A 20,074-nucleotide genomic window follows, 5' to 3' on the forward strand; every position below is an offset into this window, starting at 1 on the left:
AAACTAATCGAGGCTTTGGTTTCGTCCTCGTGGTCCCTCGCGAAATCGCTGTCGATAGTTGGATCCAAATATTATCGAATCTGACTTCACTGTTAAAATGATCTGCACACTGAAATTTTGAAACAAATTCTTGTTGACTCTAGAAAAACATACTTTCATACTTTTAATTCGTGCGGAAGACCATCGCAGTTTGTTTTAAGTTTATACCTCTCCGTTCACAAGTTCACATTTTTCTTTCCTCCTTTGAGAGGGTAAACAAAATATGTTACGAAGTTATTGTGTGTTTAGCTTTAGCTTTCGAGCTAAAAAGAAAATCTGCTCCATTGAGCCGAACAGGGTTGCGTAGGAATCGAGCCCTCACTCTAAACATCAGGCGTGTTCGCCGTCTGTTCTATTTCAACGCCACTGGACGTACTTTCATAGCTTTAGGCGAAGAGGAGGGATGGTCTCGCGCCAGGCTCACCCCTCCCCTTTCTAGTCTCGGAAAATATGTGGGGGTGATGGGCCGAGGGAAAAAGAGGTCAGGAGACGGTGCCCCCCCACCCCCCGTTTGCACTTTCGGCGTGTTGGCGCAGACGGGTCCGAGGCGACAGCCCGATATGACAGGTCGGAGCAAGGAGCAAGAGCCCCTGCGCACCGAGTGGTAGGCCGTCCCGTCACGCTGGCGTGCCGTGCGGGCTTGCCTAGGTGCGCCTGAACGGCTCTCGCGCGCTCAGATTCCGTTCCGTTGTCTGTCTAGAGCCCGCTGTCGAGTGCGCGCGGGACAAGGATACTTACTCTAACAGACATAGTTCCGATGTGATTCTGAACTCGCCGTAATAATTTGGCAAATCTTACATATAGTAATAAAATAAAAATATTAAATCACAAGGAATGACAAGAAACACGGCGCTCGAGGTGCATTTGCACATCTTCCCCGTGCAATCTCTTTGCCCCGTCCACAATGAAGTGCGGTATGTACGATATTCGAGAGCGGGTGAGATCTCTTTCAGTTCATGGTACGACTTTTAATGCCCCCCAGTTTTATGCGGGGGTGGGAGCAGTAGCATCTGCACCGAATATGACGCAACACTGCAGGGCGATACCGTGGCGATACCCGTGCGAGTCCTGAGTCCCACCTCTCCTCCCGAGATAAGCGCCCGTTTGTTCGGCGAGGAGCAAAGGAGCAGGTGTCAATGATTGCATTCTGGAAGTTACGGCGGTCGCGTGCCACCGGCAGCTGCGGCGGGGCGGGGCGGCGGCGGCGGGGCAGGGCCGGCGCGCGGACGAGGGCGCTTACATGCGGCCGCTAAAGTCGCGCCCGTGGCGGCGCTCTGTGCGGGCGGGGGCCCGAAGGGGGCAGGCCTCGGCCGTCGCCATTGAGCCCCCCGCAGCCCCCGGTACAGTACAGTGCACCACACGAGCTCTCTCTCTCTCTCTCCTCCCCGCCGCCGTCATGCACGACACCAAACCGAACCCTTGGCGCTGCGCCCGCGGGGCTGGCGGCCGCAGCCTCCACGCCTTCGCCCTCAAGCAGGCCGCCCGCTTGTCCGCTTATATTTATGGCACTCCGTGACGCTACCCGGGGGAAAAGGGGAGGGGGGGGGGGAATTTCACCGTGCAGTGGCGGAGCCGCAGAGAAGACAAGCAGTATAGGGTAGTTCCACTTGCTTCGCAAGGCGGTGTCCGACCCTCTCCCTCTCTCACTCTGCTATTGCTACTCCGGCGACACATAGCCCCAATCCCCCAGGCAGTCTAGCTAGGTCAGGGATTTCGTGAGGGAGGGAGAGGAGGGGGGTGACTCACACCCACACTAGGAGAGAAACTCATCAGGGTGGGGTGGCCAGAGGGGAGGGGAGGGGAAAGAGGGATGGGGTGCGCTGTGTGCAGGGGTGGGGCTGAGCGGGGCGGGTTGGCGCCGACAAAATCCCGAGCAAGCAGACTCTTTTCGCTCCGTAAAGGCATGAGAGAGATCTCTGGTCGTAAAATATGTCCAGCGCGACCTCGGTCGGCTTCCGCATCCGGGTTCTATGGGGTATGTAGTAGTAGTACAGGAGTGAAGAGCCGGGAAGTAGTTGTGGGTGTTTATCTTTTTTCCCCCTCCTATTTGTGTCTGCTTTTAGGTCACAGTAGTTTTGGCTGTGCCCCCAATGGTACGGCGCTCGCTGCGCTACTCAGCGGACGTGTGGAGGTCCCACGGCCCGGGTGTCTCCGGGGTGCCCCACGAGACTCCTCCAGTCGAGGACCGTCACGAACAGCAGGGATGTTAGACTCTCTCTTGCCCCTGCCATCTAATTGCCCGACCCTTTCCAAATTGCCATACATCCAAATTGCCAAATTGCCATACAGGCGGCTGACTAGGAGTGCCATCGCCGCCCTCCGCCTCTCCCCCTCCCGCCCCCCAACCCCCTTACACCACGGCTCACAGAATGACACCGTGTTTCGCATCGCACGCGCGTCGCACGCGTTTTAGTTTTAAAGGGCCGTTAAGTAATCTAACATAACACTGTATGTTAGTCAGGAACTAAATAGTGCGGTCTTTCGCGCCTTGCGCAATCCTACACTGTGGAGAAAACATGTCGCGACAAGAACAACGGACGACAACGGAAATGTTTATTTTGTCCCACTGTAGATACAATTTTTGTCACCGCTCAGGCATCATAATGGCATCTTGCAAGATACGCACTTAAGCAGGTCTTGCTGTTGTGTATGCAATGTTGTCAATGTCTATAAAAAAGAACAACCTGTCGTGCCAATAAACCAGTCTTCAGTGGGGAAGAATGTTAAAAGTCAAAAGCGTTAAAAGCTTAGCGGCCGAACCGAGATCGAACCAACCACAAACCATCCGCTCACTCCCCACAGAGCCTGTATCCGCTTGTCCGCAGGGCGGACGCTGGAGAGAGGATGTCCCAATGACCCTCTAAATAAAACACGTCCCGCGGATAAATACTTCAAAGACAAACTATTTTTGAACGGGTGTGCAATTCTTCCCCGGTGCGATCTCCCTCCGGTCCTCGCACTCACATAGTAAGCACTCGATCAGAGGGGCTCGGGTTGGGTAGGGGCAGCCGTGGTCAATAACACCTGGACTCCGGAGCCAAATAAGACAAGGGTCGCCTCCTTCAGCAGCCGCAGTAGACTCTCCCGTTTCGCAGTTTGTCGACATGAACTCGCGTGCGGAGACCCTGAGCCCACCGCTAAGCTCACAGGATGCGTTCGCGTTCACCGTTTCCATACTCACTCATGACAGGGGTTGAACCGAACCGAGTGACCTTGACCGTAGCAGACGACGCTCCATTCAGCACGTTGCCACCCCCCTCGGCCCCCGTCGGGATGGCCGTGCTCGAGTGCGAGGCCGTGCCCGTCGCGCTGGTGGCCGCACACGCGGGTCGCGGTCGCGGACGACGGCGCGTCCCGCCGCCCCCCGAAAACAATCAGCCGTCACTCCTGCAAATGTCAGAGCGAGGCGCGGGGCGGCGCGACAACGGCGAACAACTCCGCGGGCGGCGCGTCTCGCGGCGGGCGGGGCGGGGGCGGCGGCTCTCCGCAGACTGAGGGGCGGGCGTCGGGCTCGGCTCGGGCGTCGGGGCGCCGCCTGAGCCGAGCAGCGTCGGCCCGAGCGTCGCGACGGCGGGCGAAGGGGGGGACCCGCCTCGGATGGGCAACCGGCCTGGCCGAGCCAGCGCCCCGCGGGCGGGCGCCGAACTACCCAGCTGGCTTTTAACGATCAATACCCACCCCCGCACCCCGCGCAAGTGGTCGCGTCCCGGTAAGCTGGGTCCGAGGGAAGCGGGTGGCCACGCGCTCGGACCCGCTGAGCCGAGGGCGACCCGACTGCAGACGGGCGGGCGGCACGGGGAGCTGGCTGGGGTTGCAAGCAAGTTGCAGCGAGCGAAAGGGCGGGGGTCGTACGGCCGTGGGGACCGGGATCGGGGAAGAGCCATCCCAGGATAAAGAGAGCCACGACTCTGGAGGTGGGGGTGTGAGGGTGGAGGACGCACCTGACGAAGCAAACCAACCAAGGAGAATATAATTATCCTGCTATCCACCATTCTGCAGTAGATTAAAGCAGAGTGGGAAGAAGAAAAATCTAGCATCTACAGAGGACCCCTGCCCCCTTTCCAAAACAAAAGGAGAAAAGAAAAGAAAACAACCTGACCATCATAGTGTTCAAATGTAAACTACATTTGTAAATAAATTAAAAAATCTCCTCTTACATGTGTGATGTTCCTAGACTTCTTTCAGGGTGCATTCTTCAATTTTTGGAAAGGACAGCAAATTCAGTACATTCTTCAATGAGGGGCGATGAAGGGTTTTCAAGAGAATTCATCTAAAAAACAACAACATTCAGATAAAAAATAATTTATTCTGAGTAACAACGCTATTTATTTACAACATAATTATAAATCACGCAAGGGGCCTCTACTTTAGATTATCATCAACAATTCCTTTCTCAGCTTTTAAGCGCTCAACTTCTTTACGTATGAGCTCATCCATATCAGCCAGAGGCTGGTAATAATTGTGCACTAACTGTGAGCCTACTAAACTGCTTGACAGAGCTGAGATTGAGAATGCTAGAAATCTAGGCCAGGGTACTCCGTAAGGCATTTTAATTCAGAAAGAAAAAAATGTACTAACTTTCAACTTGATTTTTTTTTGCTAAATATTGATGGACAATAGCTTCTGCTTGTTCCTTTGCTTGTCTTCGTTTAAATGTTCTATCTGCCGCAAGAACATAAAATTAAGATGACAGATTTAACAGAACCATTTAAAAAATAAAATTTAAATTGTAAAATTAAACTTACAGAAGTTGACTTCTCCAAAATGCCAGTTTATCATTACATATTCCAAAGCTGCTCCGCCTACAAAAAAGACTGGAAGAAAAGCAAACTCTCCAATTGTCTTGTATCCAGGATAGTTTCGAAGGAGTCGTGCAAGTTTTTTGCTTCGAAAATTCCACATTTGTTTTCTGTTTTAAAACAATACATATTATTTCTTTGGTAGCTTGATCCGGCACAATGGTTACCTGATGAAACATAACCTCCACTCATCACAAGGTCTTTTCTTTAACTATTCAGAGGGTGAGCGTACCTAGATATTTATAAATTCCCGCTTTTAATATACCAGGGCGAAGGAGAGAATTATCCTAAAACGAAACTCAGCTGGAGACAACTTGTGCAATAAAGAGGACTCTCTTAAAAAGGAGGAAACTGTGCACACTTTAGAGCTAGAGGGGAATGGGAAGGGGTGAAGGTGAAGGTGAAGGGGAAGGGGAGGGGAGTGGTGGGGCATATAAATACCGCGCACCCCCGCTCGTCCGCGAGCGATAGGGATGGACGGGGAAGGGGAAACACTTAGGAGTAAGCACCGGCAGAGCAGCACAAAAACAACTGTTAACGTGTTAAGGGCCAATTACTCCACGATGGGTCCTGATTTCTTTGATATTTTGAAAACATTGACAACCCACCGTGACTCTAAAAATGTCATTCATTGTACTGCGTAGGCTGTCATGGAACAGGTCTAACCTAGTGTGTCAGAAATTGTGAAATTGTATTGCTTATATGACAGGAATCATCACAACTAATAGTCTGCTTCTACTGAGTTGTGTTGATTTGTTTGGGCTTTGCGCTCTGTGTTGTGTAACTTTCCATTGTATTTCAATATTGGTATTTATCAATATTGTATTGCATGCGCCCAGATTTCTAGTGCGCTTTTATTATAACGAACTGATCAAATATGATCCATCAGATAGAAAATTTAAGGATTGGTGTCACAGATCCGCTTCTATTTAAAACATCTGAAGCATATTGGGCTTTGCGCTCTGTGTTGTGTAACTTTCCATTGTATTTCAATATTGGTATTTATCAATATTGTATTGCATGCACCCAGATTTCTAGTGCGCTTTTATTATAACGAACTGATCAAATATGATCCATCAGATAGAAAATTTAAGGATTGGTGTCACAGATCCGCTTCTATTTAAAACATCTGAAGCATATAAAAGAGCGAAAAACTTGGCTCTCAGCAGTCATCGAGATGTCGAAAATGTTTTTTCTTCAGGAGTCCGTACATTAGATTTAGATGCTGAGGGTCGTTAGTAAGTAATATTGAAAATGATATTCTTTGATCCTGAACCTTGATTTTATAACATTGTTTTATTTTCACAGCCTTTTATCTGGATGTTCCGATGGCAGTATTTACATACATGATCTGTACAACTTCACTGGTTCTCCAAGTTTTACTGCAAATTCTGTTCAGGTCATTGACAGAAACCACCGTTTTGCTCACAAATATAGTACAGAATGTGTTCAGTGGTACCCTCAAGATTCTGGTCTCTTTGTCACTGGAAGCATGGATAAGAGCCTGAAGGTTTGGGACAGCAATCGAATGCGACCTGTTGAAACAGTGAAATTTGTTGGACGCATTTTTCAAGTTCACATGTCAACCAAAGCCATATCAAAGTGTCTTGTAGCTGGTATGTTTGTTTAAACTCATTTGTCATCTTTTGTCATTCTTTTTATGTTGCTCACTAAAATGATTATTTTATGTTGACAGTTGCTGGCACAGAAAGCATTGTGAGACTTGTTGATCTAACTACAGGTTCTTGTACTCATGAATTACGTGGGCATGAAAGTGCTGTACTAACATGTCGCTGGTCACCTTGTGAAGAATTTTTACTGACTACTGGAGGCTGTGACGGAAGAATAATAGTATGGGATGCCCGATCAGGGAAGTCAGCTCTTCGAATCCTTGACCATAACAATGGACAGGTCAACTACAAAAACAAAGGCAAGCTTAAATCACATGAGGTTGCTGTAAATGGACTGTGCTTCACTGAGAATGGCCAGAATCTCATATCTTTAGGATGGGATGGCCGTGCCAAACTTTGGAATATGACTTCGGGGAAGAAAGAAGGAGTGGAATATAAGGCAAAGCCTTCAGAGAAGAGTAAGAGTGTTCAGTTTGATGTGGCGGGTAGCTCTAGAAAAGAGTTAGTGTTTATTCCCTCAGATGGTAAAATACTAGTTTATGAAGTGCAGACAGGAGAGTTGGTGAGAACATTGAGAGGACATTATAATGAAGTTAATTCTTGCAAATTTAATACTTTGTATCAAGAGCTATACAGTGGGGCTCATGATCGAAATATTTTGATCTGGACTCCAGATTTGTTGCAAGAAGCTGCTTATAAAGATCATGTTAACATTCAGAGTGTGAGTACCAATAGTTCTGTGCGACCTGTGGGTGAGGTAACCCAGGATGTATGGAGTAGTGATGAAGGAGACTGATTAAAATTATTAATTTACTTGTATTATTATTTTCCATTTCAAAATTGAAAACTATTCCCCTACCTAGCAGGCAGCAGGCTACTAATTCATACCAGGTTAAAGCAAAGAATAAATATGGCACTAGTGTAGCAACTGATTTTTAATGAGATCAACCTTCATACATTTCATAAATGTTAGCTGTGATTGTTGTAAAAATTAAATGATGAATGATGAAAGGTAAAAGAATTACCTTGCAAAACAAAATAAAAACCAGGGTGACAAAAAATTTGATTCATTCTGATGAAAACAATGTATGTAAAAGGCTCAACAAGTTAGACACATCATAAGAGACTTTTGATAAATGGGGAATCAGTAAATGCTGTCCAAAACCCTTGTTTTTATTCATAAAATCCATTCTGAGGGCCCAACTTCGCCTTCTTTAAGTCAATTCAGTATTTTTAAACTGAAAGTAAAAGAAGGATATAGCTACTTTGTTAAACCAATTAGATGGTATGACAAAGGTAAATTGTGGTTCCTGTTAACCAGGCCTTCTCCCCTCTATCAGCAAAGTGCTAGCCCACAGATAATAAGGCTGCAAAATGCGATCCAATCACTCCTCAAAAACAATAAAAAATTTCAAATCAACAACTCTACAGCACATGTATACATATGTACATTTTACAGTCTAGTACAGAATGAAATAATACAAAACATACAAAATTACAAATACTGGTTGGCCAATAACCTGAAGTCTTCACACAAATCTGACTAAACAACCTATCAACAGGCCAGGTTTATTTTAGTTTCTTTTTAATTGTTCAGCTTACAATATAAACAGGCTCAAACTACACATGACTAGTGGCAACACAGAGATTCACAACTGATAATTGCTAACAGTGCTGACTGTTGGTGCAGATATGACATTGTCAAGATGATGAATTTCGTGCTAAAATTGTGCAAGACTCCAAAACATTGATTAACCATATACATCTAAACCTATTGTGCAATCAACAGAACAGGACAAGATCAACAGAATCAACAGAATAGGACAGGGATAAATGTACAGTTTTTCAAATCTGGCCAAGTATAGGTTTGGCCTTCAGTGCCAACCAGAGGACCATCACAGCCGAACAGTTAGTTATCACGATTGCTGCAGATAAAGCAATCACTTTCCAAACATCTCATTTAATTATGAGATGGGATACAAATTTAAAACATACAGTTTACAAAGAATATGTACACAAATTATACCCTGTGGCACAAGAATTAATGAACAGCAGTAAACATGACAGGGATACCATACATAATATGTGACAGAAATACAACTGAAAACCTAAACTGCTTTTGATCTTGTAACCATGATCAAAAGGCAAGATAGCCAGAAGGCCCTGATAATTATTTCCAACATGTAAAAACAATTCAACAGAAAAATATTATACAACATACAAGCACATAAATGTTATTTAAAGCAGATAGATATACAAATGGTGGATGTACATAAAATTTAATCAAAAAAAATTCTATTTAACATGCAATTTGATATACTCTGCAGACAAAAAAGGCCACAAACACAATATAATAAGGTGTCCAAAAAAGAGAAAGAAAAGGAAAAACAAAAATGCACGAGACAAATGACAGAAGATTTCAAGGTTTCATCACTGACACTTAAAGCCCGAACAAAAGTCTTTGCTAATTTAATAGAAATCTTAAAGAAAAAAATTAATAAATTTAACAAAAATTTAGGTAAGGAAAAAAAGTTAATTAAACTTAACATTAACAGTCCAAAATGATTGATTGGTAAAATCTTCAGCAAATTATCTGCTCTTTTTCTCCTTTCTTTTCTTTCCTTTCTTGCTTTGAGCTTTCTCATCATCAGAGTCGTCCTCAGATGAATTGAAGGAGTTTAGGAGGTTCCTTCCTAATCTCCCAATCACTGGCACAGACCTATCCAAGGAAGAGCGTCCAGATATGTCTAGATTACCTGAATTATTAATTTTCATCACACTCTCTTTAGCACTATTTGAATGATGTAATAAACTGAAGTCAGGTGAAGCACAAGGACTTTCGTCCATTGATACAGGAGAGGCAGGGGGATTTTCACCAACAGAATTCAAGGGACTTGTAGGGCGGAGTTGAGAGAAAAATCTTGATGTTGGTGAAGCTGGGGGTGTGCTTGATGGAGAACTGGATCCAGAATCATTCAATGCAAAGCTGAAGAGATAGAGAATACACATTGTAATAATTGTAATTGACAATAATCTAGGAATTGAAAGAAGGAGTTATTACAAAACAGTAAAAGGTAATGAGGCTTTTCAAGGACATACTTGAGAGTGCGTTGACTGGTTAGAGAATTTGCAACATTTCTTGATCTTGTTGGTGTAGGTGGTTTAAAAGGTGTAGAGCTTGCCAGTATGTCAAGCTTGCCGTCAGTTAACATGGTAGCAACTTCCAATTCATCTAAGGAAAGAAATACTTAGGTTTAGCTGGAATGAATGCAAATAAAATTTACAGCCTCGGAATCAAAATTTCAGCAGCAAACTGTCTCACCATCAGAAAACTGCATGTTGCAAGTTTTAGGAGGGGGCTGGGCAGGACCGGATCCATTCATTAATCGCCTCCTCATCAGCGCTTTGGAGGGGAACAGGGAAGAAACGACGGGACGCCGAAGAACTCGGCCAGGACGTCCACATTTTTTCCGAAGAACCTCAGTTATCTTCAGCGGCACAGACAAGAGGAAGATCAGCAAGTTGAAGATGGCCATAAAGCCAGTCAAGGCCATATGCTGTTAAACAGCAAGGTGAGTGGGGAGTATTTAGTTGAAGGTAGGAGGCACATGCACTACAGGATTGTCAATGGGATGGGATGGGGGAGAGTACCAAATGATATACCCGGGAAACTATGTATTAGAGGATAATTTAAATTAGGTAGATGTTTAATGAATTACAACTAGGCCCCAAATAGAACAAACCAATATTGAAAGTACAGAGTCATGCAGAGTTTGGGAAGCATGCATGGGGAAAGGTGGCTGAGCAATGGTTGAAATAATCTACAGCACCTCAATCATTTGCTAAAAACAATGCATATTATAAAATCTTAAATAAATAGTTTGAAGATTGCAGAGAAGGTAAATGGTCACTACTTGTATTAAATAATATGCAATGTGTAACATTAAAATAAACTACATTCAACTATTACTTCTACACACTCACAAAACCACAATATTAACACTACAGCCAGTAAATTAGAAGCAACCAACAGGATTTGAAAATATATGGGAAGAGGAGTGGCGAGGGTAAATGAGAGTTAATACAGAAAGCTGATTCTGAATGTATCCAACAACTTACCGGTGCTTTTATATTTAAAGCGGAGTTTTTCTCACGACGTTCCCCCCACATTTTCTGCAGTCTTGGTTGACCCAAAAGTGTATCTACATTGGGTCTTTCTAAATGATTAGGTGTAATCATTTTTACAATAACACTTTTCAGTTCCTCTGACAGATCTGCAGAGGATAGATAAAATTATAATAAAACTCCAACACTCTGTGAATATAAGGTGATGGTGCTGGTAACATGCTTTAACATACGTGTTGTTTTCTGCAGAGGTATTTCACCCCGCCTTAAGCTTTGCCAATCATCTCCTCCATTAGGCATCACAATATCAGCAGCTAACTCTAAGATACACAGTCCTAAGCTAAATACATCAACCGCAGGTGTACATGGTCCTCCTTCAAGAAGTTCAGGTGCAAGATAACGGCCATCTCCTTCCACAACATTTTTTGGTGGTTGCGCATCCTACGAGAAAAAGTTATTTTATTTTACAAATGAACAATAATAATTACTTACAGAGATTGACCATCAGGCTGGTCTACTTACTTGGGACATGTCAACAAGCAGGCCAAAGTCAGCAAGCTTGCAGACTCCATCTGATGTCATTAATATGTTTTCTAGCTTGACATCTACATGAACCAATCTATTGTCATGCAAGTTTTTAAGACCCTGATAAAAAAAGGCATTGCATAAATTAAATTTGACATGCCAGAAAAAAAATTAACACACTTGACAAGCATGCTTCTTACCAGCAAAAGATCAAGCAGTATCTCCCAAACTTTCCATTCGCCTATATCATGGTTTTTTTCCGCATAAGCTTCCAGTGATGTATCACAAAACTCCAACCATAAATAAAGTTTTCCCTGTTCTTCCCAAGCATTGAATAACCTGACACAATTTGGATGCATTGGGATCATTTCATGTTTACGCACTTCTTCGGACCTCTTCAGCCTGGTTACATTACAAAAATTGTTAATTCATAATCAATAAAATAATCTTAAAATAACATGCCAAATTGTGCTCTTCATACCTTTCAGCTTCATTGTGAAAAATTTCCTTGGATACTTTCACAGCATAAATTTTGTTGTCTTCTCTACTTAAGACCTTATAAACTTTCCCAAAGTGACCTTCTCCAACCTGTTTAACATCTTTGAACACTTGTTCCAAATAATTTTCTTTGCGCCGTCTGTCATATAATCGGCTTAATGGAACAGCTGAGCATAGTTAAGGAATGTACTTGCAAACACAAAGCAAATTATCAAATCGATAAGCAACATACAGAATTTTACAACACCAACCACCACACCAATGAATGATTGCAACCAAAAAGTTTATTAAGTCAAAGAAAATTCTGAGTATTGAGTAAACAAGTTATAATAATCCAAAGAACAAAAATCAATTTAAGGGGAGTATATTTCTGTTATAAGGTTTATTATTTTTTTTCAAAAGAATGTGGGTGGTGTTGGGAATGTCAACACAGTAATCTTATACAGGCAACACAATTAAAATAGTATGAATTAACAATATTAAAGTGCAAAAACGCTTCAAAAGGATACTTTTTGTTCGGTCTTGCTTGAAAGTGACCAGCGAAGCCTCTCTTTCCACTCTGAACCAAGGAGAAAATTTCACAGGTGTTTTGGGAGGAACAGGGGTTTTAGTAGTTGTTTCCACATCCTAAAAACAAGATTAAAGAAATTGTCATGTACCAATACAACATGGCTCACAGTTAGGTTGATAGGTTGAGTATTTATTCAATTTGATCCAATATACAGAAGAAAGCCGGGTCTCTCAACCACTTGTTGTTGTGTTTAGGTTAGTCGGCCCAAATCAAAGACAGATAATAACAAACACCGGGACCAAGCGAGTTCATTCTACTAAGAAATCAACAAACAGGATCTACACCAAAAATTTTAAGAGTTTTCTTGGCGTCTCTGTAACATTTTGAGGGGAAAGTTGATAAGCAACATGGCCTACAAACCTTCTTTCTCTGAAAAGAATCCTCTGCCTCGAAAGACAGACAATGTCCGAAAAGACTTCTGTGATCTTCCAAACAAAGAGAATCTTCTTTCAAAGCCATTTGGATGCAGTTATGCATCGACACAACGTAGCTATTTTAATCTGGTAAGTTGCAAAAACATAACTACACAAACAGACTAGAAGAAATTTTCAAAAACATTCGTTTAAAACCCCACACCGCAACCACATTGTGATACTTTTGAAAACGCCGTGATTGGTGGGCACATTGTGATACGAGGGTGCTGTCAGAAAGCGACGCCAGCGCACACCGGTGCCGGTGTAGTACATGTATCCTCCGCGAGATGGCGATGACGACGTACGCCTGAGTGAGGCCCGGAAACGACTTTCATTTCTTTTCCGCTTGACCGCGAAATTCAAATTACGTAGATGACCCGCCTCATGTTCAAGATTTAAGCTTTTTGAGGCATATTATCGGGCGCACAGATCTCGGTGAGGGTCCGGTCTTTGATAAACTAGATCCTCACCCTTAGATTCAGTCGCAGTCGGCCAACCCAGCGCGGCGGGTCAGCCCGGCACAACCCTGTCACATTGAATGACACATAGGACTTGCCCACATAGGACATGGGAGAGGTAAAGGGTAAGGTTTGATTTTATGAATGCGAGGTTTTACCCCGACATGTTGTGAATGAGTCTCATCAATGCAGTGTGTAGTGGAGTTGATGAATCATAAAGAGGCCTTTATCTGAATGAGTATTAGAGGTGAAAGTAAATGTGATAATTGGAAACTGATTTCAAATATATTTTCACATATCTATTTACAAAATAAAGTTTCACTAGTGTGCTGATGGTTTTCATTCTACATGTTTAAGAACATAATGTGCTATGCTATGAGTCAATTGCATTACTTTACAAGACTGCAATATCATTTCCTTCAGAACTTGCACAGAATAAAATTAATTAATGAAAAAGAAAAGTAAGTAGCAAGTACAACACAATTGAAAGAAAACACTCTTTATAAGATTATGTAATTACCTGCTGGCACATGAAAGCTTATAGAAAAGCAACAAAACTCAGAAATTACTAAAAATATTTTTAAAAAGATTTTTTTTTTTGCAAAATTATGAATTTTAGTGATAACTAACACATGTTGACATTATAAAACTTTGTTACAAAACTAGATTTTGAAAAAACAACCACAAATAAATGCTACGGAACTGTTGGGACCGTGCATGCAATAATAAAAAGGGTGCGAGACACATGGTGGAAAGTTAAAAGTGAAGTAATGGAACACCCCAAGCTTTAGCCAAATCTGAGCCCACATATAGTACTAAATTGCACATTAGACTAAAACTCCATTTAAAATTGAATCACTATGACAAGTTACTTACATTCTTAACTAAAAAGAATTTTAAAAATTAAACAAGAGTTTTAGGAAAGTTCACAAAAGGTAATAAAGAGTAACCTCGTAAAATGCTTTCAGCGTATCAGTAGTGAACTGTTCTTTCCATGTCCAAGCAGATTATTCTCAGAAACTATCAGATATGTTCCTACCATGATTAACAAGTGTTTTCACAAACGAAAGAACAACAAAACAATGTGAATGATTGGATCACATAATAACAGCATTATTTCAAACCCTCCCATCACACACAAGTAAAGACAACAGTGAAAAAAAAAAAACATTATAAATGTTATACATGTCAGCAAGTAAAAACCCAATACAGAAATAAATTAACAGTAAACAACATCTGTCCTAAGTGTTCTAGTCACAAGGAACTAGGCTGTGCAATTTTCAATCCTAAGAATTTTACAGTAATAATGATTGATCAATTCTGAAACGAACTGAATTCTAATATTAATTTGTGAGTTAAGATAACTCCTAAAGTTCATTGATGACATTTCTCCCTTTTCATTTCATTCTATTCTCTGTGTTTAGCTCAACCCTCAAGAGTTTGCACAGCCATGCAAAGGAACAGATTCCATTAAAGAGAACGGAAGGAATCAACACAATTTTACAGGAGCAAAGAATGACTAATCTACATTGTGACAGCATAACCAACACACTAACTTCATCTTAGCAACTACAACAAAATTACATGCTAAATGTTCTTAGTAGTAGGCAAGGAAATATGTCTTTTGTCCTTTAATGGAATCTTGGAGGTTTGTCCAGTACAGATGAGATCCTTGCGACTTGGGGAAAATACACACAAATTGTACAACAAAATATATCCGAGCATTTAGACTGGTTGACATCAGTTCTAATGGGCAATTTATATTTATATTTACACTTGAGCACAATGGCATCATTTTGGCACTTCATTATACTACAAGCATCCCAATTTTTTTTCTCAGCAAGACACAGCTCACAAGTTTTTTCCTGCCATCACAGCAGAGGCTAACAAATCACAATGCAATCAGGCAAAATGCCTAGGTAAGTCGCTGAAACTCCACAGTAGGGGTACTCAGTTGGCAGCTACTTCAGACACAGTTGAAGGCTCAACTGTAGTAGATTTATCTTCACATTCTTTTGTTGTACTTGACTCGGTAGTTTCTTCTGTTTGACTATTGCTTGAAGCTTCACTTGCTGCAGCAGCTGCAACAGCTGCAACAGCCTTGGCTGCAACTACTAATGAACCAGCCTCAGAAGATGACGAGACAGAGTCGTCAACATCTGCCATCCCTCGCGCTACTAACTCTTGATTTATCAGGACAACCTGTAAAAATTAAACAGCATAGTTGTTAGTAATAATACAACAAAAATAAGCTATCACTTTCATCTGAAAATGAGCAGCTTTGGAAAAAGGGGGATCAACAGATAAGTGTTAAAAATTGTGTTATTGTGCATAAATTAATTAAATTTAATCTTTGTACAAGTAACAAAAGATTGGTGGCAGATTGATTTCCATTTTATAGTTTTTGAACAAGAGATAACACTAAAATATTTACACTTATTAAGGTAACAAAATTGAAAAGTTTGTTCGTTTAAAGCAGTTGGTGTGAAAGCTGAAGCTAGAAACAGTTATGCTCATTCATTAAGAGATTTGACCTCTACCTCCTTTTCCCCCCTCTAACAGGTGCTTTGTTAACTAAAGGGCAATGCTTTTGACATGTTAAACTTGTAATGTTAATACACATAAAAGACAACTTCTATGCTATGGACAATTATGTGATTGTAAAGCTTGGTGCAGTGGTTAAATAAGTCAGTAAAAAGGCTGCATTAGACTGCAAGCATGCTTCTTATCACGATTACTATGAAGCCAGGATGACTCACCTCTGGATCATACATCCATGGCTGCAAGGACAAGAACATCACTCACATGACTTTCATAGTAACTTTGAGACTTAAAATACCTCACGAGCAAACAATTGCTCAATAAAATATGGGATATGCTAACATGCTATAAGACAAGCCTTGGAACAAAGGGTCTGACAGGGCAGTGTGTTTTAAAGGTAAGTGAGGAAACAATCCACTATCATAAAAAATAATGATACAGTAGAATTTGTTTACTCTCAGGCTCAGGCTGCAGGTATAAGTGCATGCACGCACAAAATGTGAGGCATGATAGGCAAAAATTGACTTAAGATCAAGGACACAGACACATTGCATCTTGTCAGCAAGCAAGAATGAAATGATGAACAGTGAGGCATATAAAGCAACTCCAGAGCAAGAGTATAAAGCAGACATAGTAATCTCATATTGGAGTATTACATTCAAATAAAAGATAAATATAGAGTATAATCCTTGTAAAAAGGTATGCAGAGAAAGTTGGAAAAAATGTTTGAAAACCATCCATTGAAAATGTTCTAAGTTGAAAGAAACTGGATTGAAGAAAGTAACCTTGCACAAGTTCCAATGGCCTGAAGGTACAGAGAAATGGATGTTGGGATTATAATGAAGTATAAATACCTGAGAATTTACAGAAGAGTAGAGGTAAATAAGTGGAACACCATCTGCAGCGTAATCATATACTTGAGCAAGCAGCATTTGACCTCTGGTCAGCTCTTCAACTATCCTTAGAGCTTCAAGGCCCCACTCTCCTGATTCACCTAAAAACAAAAAAACAATCAATATTAAGGGCCTAATAAAAAAAACTTGGAAACAAATCTAAACACGACAGAATGTAAGAAGAAACTTACCAGAAGGTTTAATGTTGGCAAGGTAACACTCAGTAGCTTGGAAAGGTAGAGTCATGAAGTCCTGTCTGATCTGTCTCAGAACTGTGTTGTTTACAGCCATATAGCCACCATAATCTACAAATTTAATTTCACTAGTCTGGGATTCTTCATTGGTAGAAACTACTTGGGCTCTATACCAGCCATCAACAGCAGGTGCAACACAAATATTGCCGGCTGAAATAGAGAAAAACATTAGGCAAATGAACAAGTGGTAGATATTTAAGGTGAAACAGTAGAAACTGAACTGCTCGTACCTTCGATTGGCTCAGGTAGGTTAGGGGTTTCCACATGTGCGTACACAGAATTCATCATGTGGTTAAGCCTTTGAAGGAATTGATAAGAAGGATGGTAAGGCTGTTGTATAAACATATGTGCAGGGGACACCAGACTGGAGATCATCACTTCATTATTCACACCCTCAACAAGGTGCAGCTGCAGTAAATGAAAAGGTGTTGAAAATAAAATGAATGTTTCCCATTAAATGGTAGTTAAAATAAATTTTGTACAGAATTAGAAAATGTTACCAACCTGACAGAAGTCTGGTACCAATGGGAAAGTGGAAGGTGTAGGTGCTGAGGAAATCTGTTCTAAAGTCACAGTGGGATACTTGTTAAGAGGGAATTGTTGCCTGATCATAGCTAAAGCATTTTCTATTTCTGCTGAAGTGCCTGCAAAGACAATGAATAATTAGTTGGAATAGAGCTTGGCAGACTGGATGTATCTAAAAATACCACAGTAAATAATATTAAGGTAAAACAAACCTTCAACTGAACAAATTTTCAAGTCTCTGCTCTTTGGATGCCTCTTTATCCATATGGATGCATTTGTTTTTGCTTTGATTTCTTTAACAAAACAACCATGGCGGCCGATGAGACGGCCAGCGTAAAGCTGAGAGAGTAGAAAGTCGTACACTGTATATCCACTTGTTGACTCTACCCCAGTGCCAACTTCAGCATCTCCAGCCAGTGAACCACTTCCAACTGGGGTCCTGGAAGGTGGGGAGGCTACGTCACTGCATCCTTTTCCACTATCACTGGAACCCTGAAACACAATACAAACATGGTTCCCTTAGTTTGTCTACATCAACTATGAAATTAAAAATTGAACAAACAATACTTATCACGGAAATTATTGATAGTAAAGGATAGAAATGTAAACTCACCTCGCTGTGTTCATCTGAATAGCTGCTCATTGAGGGGCTGGCGAGCATTGCGTCCACTGGGCTGTGGTTGGCAGAGTCCCTCTCTGCCCCCCGCCTTTGCTCCTCACTTGAACCAAGTGCCAGGGATGCTAGTTTACCCTCAAGTGCTGCTACCTTGTCACTGTCATCCTTCAAATCCTTAGAAGGTGCAACAGAGACTTCTACTTCTTTAGTATCTTTCATATTGGTAGAGGTGGTAATGACTTTCTTCTCACAAACAATAACAGAATCCTCGGATTCTGTACTTTTCTCCTTTGAGTTTTCTGTGACACAAGGAGCAATCTCTTTCTTGTCAACAATGACTTCACAGACTTTTGCCTCCTTGCGCACAGGCAAAACGTCACACACTGGTGCAACTTGTTTGCAAAGTACTTCTTCAACAGCAAGTACCTCAGTAGATTCTGGTTTTACTGAGTCAGTCTCACTGATTGGTACTTCCACAATGCCTCCTGGCTTTTCACTGATTAAATTCTTAACAGAAGCCAATGACTTCTGATACAGTTCAACAGATTCGTTTGTTGAGTCAGGATTGGAAGTTGCTTCACCATGAACAAGTAAAGGAGAGGTATTATCCTCTTCAAGCCCTTTACTTTCTGATTCTGAAGCGTCTGGTAGTAGTTTTGATGTACCTCCTGGGTCAGAGCGAAGGGTATTCCTTTTGCGCTTGTACCACACAAGACTCAGTAGGATTACTAGTGAAGGCAAAGACCACACCCACAGTTGTCGCGGAGTGCTTGCTGGAGCCATTCTTGACATCCACCACAGAAATTGTGGACCTGTAAAACAGAAACAAGAATAATTATTACTACAAAGTTGAAAAAGTTGATATTTTATAGTATAGCAGACTCTAGCAGGGAACTAAAGTTGGTAAATTAAAATAACTAAAAATCGGAGAGCAATAATTTTTGATTTTACAAAGGGGCAAAAAATGACAAAAGATATAAACTTTGAAAGACCGAAAAATCGCATTGAACAGCCGCAAATGGAAAACTTTTCTCATCGGTGGACGCTAAATCTACGTCTCGACGATCCTGCCAACGGGCCAGTCTAGTCCGGGTGGCATGCCACAATATTGGATTACACAGTGGGAGCGCTGCTGTCCCAGCGCCCGGCGGCCTACCCCGCGACAGAGTCGGGTGCTGACTAGGCGAACACGCCCTTCTGTCCTGCCCTCGCCCCGCCAGTGATGGAGACGGCCGGCGCAGTCAGCCCCTTGCATCGCGTCGCAGAGAGAGGCAAGGGGGAACAAATCCACGTGGTGCTCGAGGCGCACAGCAAATCTTCGCATTGACTCAAAGGCAGGTTGGCCCCCACTGCATCGTACGCACCCCCAGCGGGCGGGTTGCCTACTCGCTCGACCCGTAAGGCGCGGGCACAGGGCAACCGCACGCACGCGTACGGTACAGCGAGTGACTGCTTGGTATGCCCAAAGTACACCCATCTACATATAAGTAGTCATTTTACTCTTCTTTCAAGCGACCCTTTCGCAACCGCCACAAACCGCGGATACCGGCGATAGGGTCGTTGACACCGGAAGGTCTGCCACAGACACAAACACCTCCGACCCCCCCCCCCCTTCTCTCCTCGAACCAGCTCGCCGTCCAGCCCTGTCCAGAGATATACTTTATCCGGCACTGTCCGGCCAGCGACGGTCGGCAGGGGCCCACGCCCCGCCACACCGCGACACCCTCCACCGCCCCAGATTGTACGCAGCGTGGCGTGGCGTAGCGTGGCGGGGCGGGGCGGGGGAGCCACCTCCCCCAAAATAACACCAGACAGAGGGGAAGGACATCGAGGCACTTCCGCGTCAGAGTCAGACCCCCACGACACGACGAACTCGGCCTATCCGCTCACCGCTCATACGTTCTTAATGTCGAGGAAGCCGGACGCCACCCCTAACATTCCACTCTAATCTAGCTGGGATTCACTTATTCGTACACGTCGTACGGAGTGAACTTAACATACGCACTATGTACGACGGTGTGCATAATAATGGACAAATTCAATCAGAAATATGTTAAATTTCGAGCATTTACCATAAATGAACACTTTTAGTGTGTATAATTTCATCCATAAATCCGTAAATCCGTACACACAAATCAGTGCATGTATGGAGAAGTTCATTCTCAGTTGTGTACCTCCCCCCCCCC

At 42.7% G+C, this 20,074-nt stretch overlaps 6 protein-coding genes across 13 annotated transcripts in view; 1 reads left to right on the top strand and 5 right to left on the bottom strand.

The window, feature by feature from the left end:
• Positions 1-4,308, bottom strand: part of LOC113204693 (uncharacterized) — a 14,290-nt gene extending 9,982 nt beyond the window's left edge. For 2 of the 3 annotated variants that reach the window (XM_052270257.1, XM_052270255.1), the window contains exon 1: positions 3,221-3,549. The gene's annotated coding sequence lies outside the window, so the exon portion shown is untranslated. Of the gene's footprint in view, positions 1-3,220; positions 3,550-4,196 lie in introns of those variants that run through there. The other variant, XM_052270256.1, reaches the window with a different exon arrangement.
• Positions 4,309-4,325: 17 nt separating this feature from the next.
• On the bottom strand, positions 4,326-4,587 carry LOC127748605 (protein brawnin). Its single transcript, XM_052270259.1, has one exon. The coding sequence runs from the start codon at positions 4,585-4,587 to the stop codon at positions 4,402-4,404; it is 186 nt and encodes a 61-aa protein (XP_052126219.1). The 3' UTR covers positions 4,326-4,401.
• On the bottom strand, positions 4,573-5,249 carry LOC113204680 (small integral membrane protein 4). Of its 2 annotated transcripts, none has more exons than XM_052270258.1 (3): positions 5,071-5,249; positions 4,785-5,005; positions 4,573-4,701 (listed from the first exon to the last, which is right to left on the bottom strand). In XM_052270258.1, the coding sequence occupies exons 2-3, from the start codon at positions 4,939-4,941 to the stop codon at positions 4,613-4,615; spliced, it is 246 nt and encodes an 81-aa protein (XP_052126218.1). In that variant the 5' UTR covers positions 4,942-5,005; positions 5,071-5,249; the 3' UTR covers positions 4,573-4,612. The 2 variants fall into 2 exon arrangements, with proteins under 2 accessions (XP_052126218.1, XP_026275728.2); XM_026419943.2 differs by having other exon boundaries at positions 4,785-4,948; positions 5,071-5,247.
• Positions 5,250-5,792: 543 nt separating this feature from the next.
• LOC113204678 (DNA excision repair protein ERCC-8) lies at positions 5,793-7,288 on the top strand. The gene is made up of 3 exons (XM_026419941.2): positions 5,793-6,076; positions 6,147-6,454; positions 6,535-7,288. The coding sequence occupies exons 1-3, from the start codon at positions 5,907-5,909 to the stop codon at positions 7,263-7,265; spliced, it is 1,209 nt and encodes a 402-aa protein (XP_026275726.1). The 5' UTR covers positions 5,793-5,906; the 3' UTR covers positions 7,266-7,288.
• A 98-nt stretch (positions 7,289-7,386) lies between these two features.
• LOC113204677 (membrane-associated tyrosine- and threonine-specific cdc2-inhibitory kinase) lies at positions 7,387-12,837 on the bottom strand. Of its 2 annotated transcripts, none has more exons than XM_026419938.2 (10): positions 12,549-12,837; positions 12,127-12,244; positions 11,601-11,784; positions 11,320-11,521; positions 11,117-11,239; positions 10,828-11,035; positions 10,589-10,743; positions 9,792-10,026; positions 9,569-9,701; positions 7,387-9,455 (listed from the first exon to the last, which is right to left on the bottom strand). In XM_026419938.2, exons 1-10 carry the CDS (start codon positions 12,663-12,665, stop codon positions 9,059-9,061), a joined length of 1,872 nt encoding a protein of 623 aa, XP_026275723.1. In that variant the 5' UTR covers positions 12,666-12,837; the 3' UTR covers positions 7,387-9,058. The 2 variants fall into 2 exon arrangements, with proteins under 2 accessions (XP_026275723.1, XP_026275724.1); XM_026419939.2 differs by having other exon boundaries at positions 9,792-9,957; positions 12,549-12,835.
• Positions 12,838-13,325: 488 nt separating this feature from the next.
• The window catches only part of LOC113204672 (KH domain-containing protein akap-1), a 50,253-nt gene continuing 43,504 nt past the window's right edge, over positions 13,326-20,074 (bottom strand). For 3 of the 4 annotated variants that reach the window (XM_026419929.2, XM_026419927.2, XM_026419928.2), the window contains 8 exons: positions 17,886-18,700; positions 17,485-17,764; positions 17,252-17,391; positions 16,978-17,155; positions 16,685-16,897; positions 16,455-16,594; positions 15,819-15,839; positions 13,326-15,261 (listed from right to left, as the gene is read on the bottom strand). In XM_026419929.2, coding sequence (XP_026275714.1) covers positions 15,010-15,261; positions 15,819-15,839; positions 16,455-16,594; positions 16,685-16,897; positions 16,978-17,155; positions 17,252-17,391; positions 17,485-17,764; positions 17,886-18,680 — 2,019 coding nt within the window. In that variant the 5' untranslated portion in view covers positions 18,681-18,700 and the 3' untranslated portion in view covers positions 13,326-15,009. The remainder of the gene's footprint in view (positions 15,262-15,818; positions 15,840-16,454; positions 16,595-16,684; positions 16,898-16,977; positions 17,156-17,251; positions 17,392-17,484; positions 17,765-17,885; positions 18,701-20,074) is intronic. The other variant, XM_026419930.2, reaches the window with a different exon arrangement.

This window comes from Frankliniella occidentalis, unplaced genomic scaffold (genome assembly GCF_000697945.3).
Source record: "Frankliniella occidentalis isolate FOCC.00 unplaced genomic scaffold, Focc_3.1 Scaffold115, whole genome shotgun sequence".
Taxonomy (NCBI): Eukaryota; Metazoa; Arthropoda; class Insecta; order Thysanoptera; family Thripidae; genus Frankliniella; species Frankliniella occidentalis.

Coding starts and splice junctions, on each gene's coding strand:
- LOC127748605 (XM_052270259.1), bottom strand. CDS start 4,587: ATGCCTTACGGAGTACCCTGGCCTAGATTTCTAGCATTCTCAATCTCA.
- LOC113204680 (XM_052270258.1), bottom strand. CDS start 4,941: ATGTGGAATTTTCGAAGCAAAAAACTTGCACGACTCCTTCGAAACTAT. Junction 4,702..4,784: donor TTTTGGAGAAGTCAACTTCT/GTAAGTTTAATT, acceptor TTCTTGCGGCAG/ATAGAACATTTAAACGAAGA.
- LOC113204678 (XM_026419941.2), top strand. CDS start 5,907: ATGATCCATCAGATAGAAAATTTAAGGATTGGTGTCACAGATCCGCTT. Junction 6,077..6,146: donor TTAGATGCTGAGGGTCGTTA/GTAAGTAATATT, acceptor TTATTTTCACAG/CCTTTTATCTGGATGTTCCG. Junction 6,455..6,534: donor ATCAAAGTGTCTTGTAGCTG/GTATGTTTGTTT, acceptor TTATGTTGACAG/TTGCTGGCACAGAAAGCATT.
- LOC113204677 (XM_026419938.2), bottom strand. CDS start 12,665: ATGCATAACTGCATCCAAATGGCTTTGAAAGAAGATTCTCTTTGTTTG. Junction 10,744..10,827: donor ACCTCTGCAGAAAACAACAC/GTATGTTAAAGC, acceptor TATCCTCTGCAG/ATCTGTCAGAGGAACTGAAA. Junction 9,702..9,791: donor CAACATGCAGTTTTCTGATG/GTGAGACAGTTT, acceptor TTCTTTCCTTAG/ATGAATTGGAAGTTGCTACC.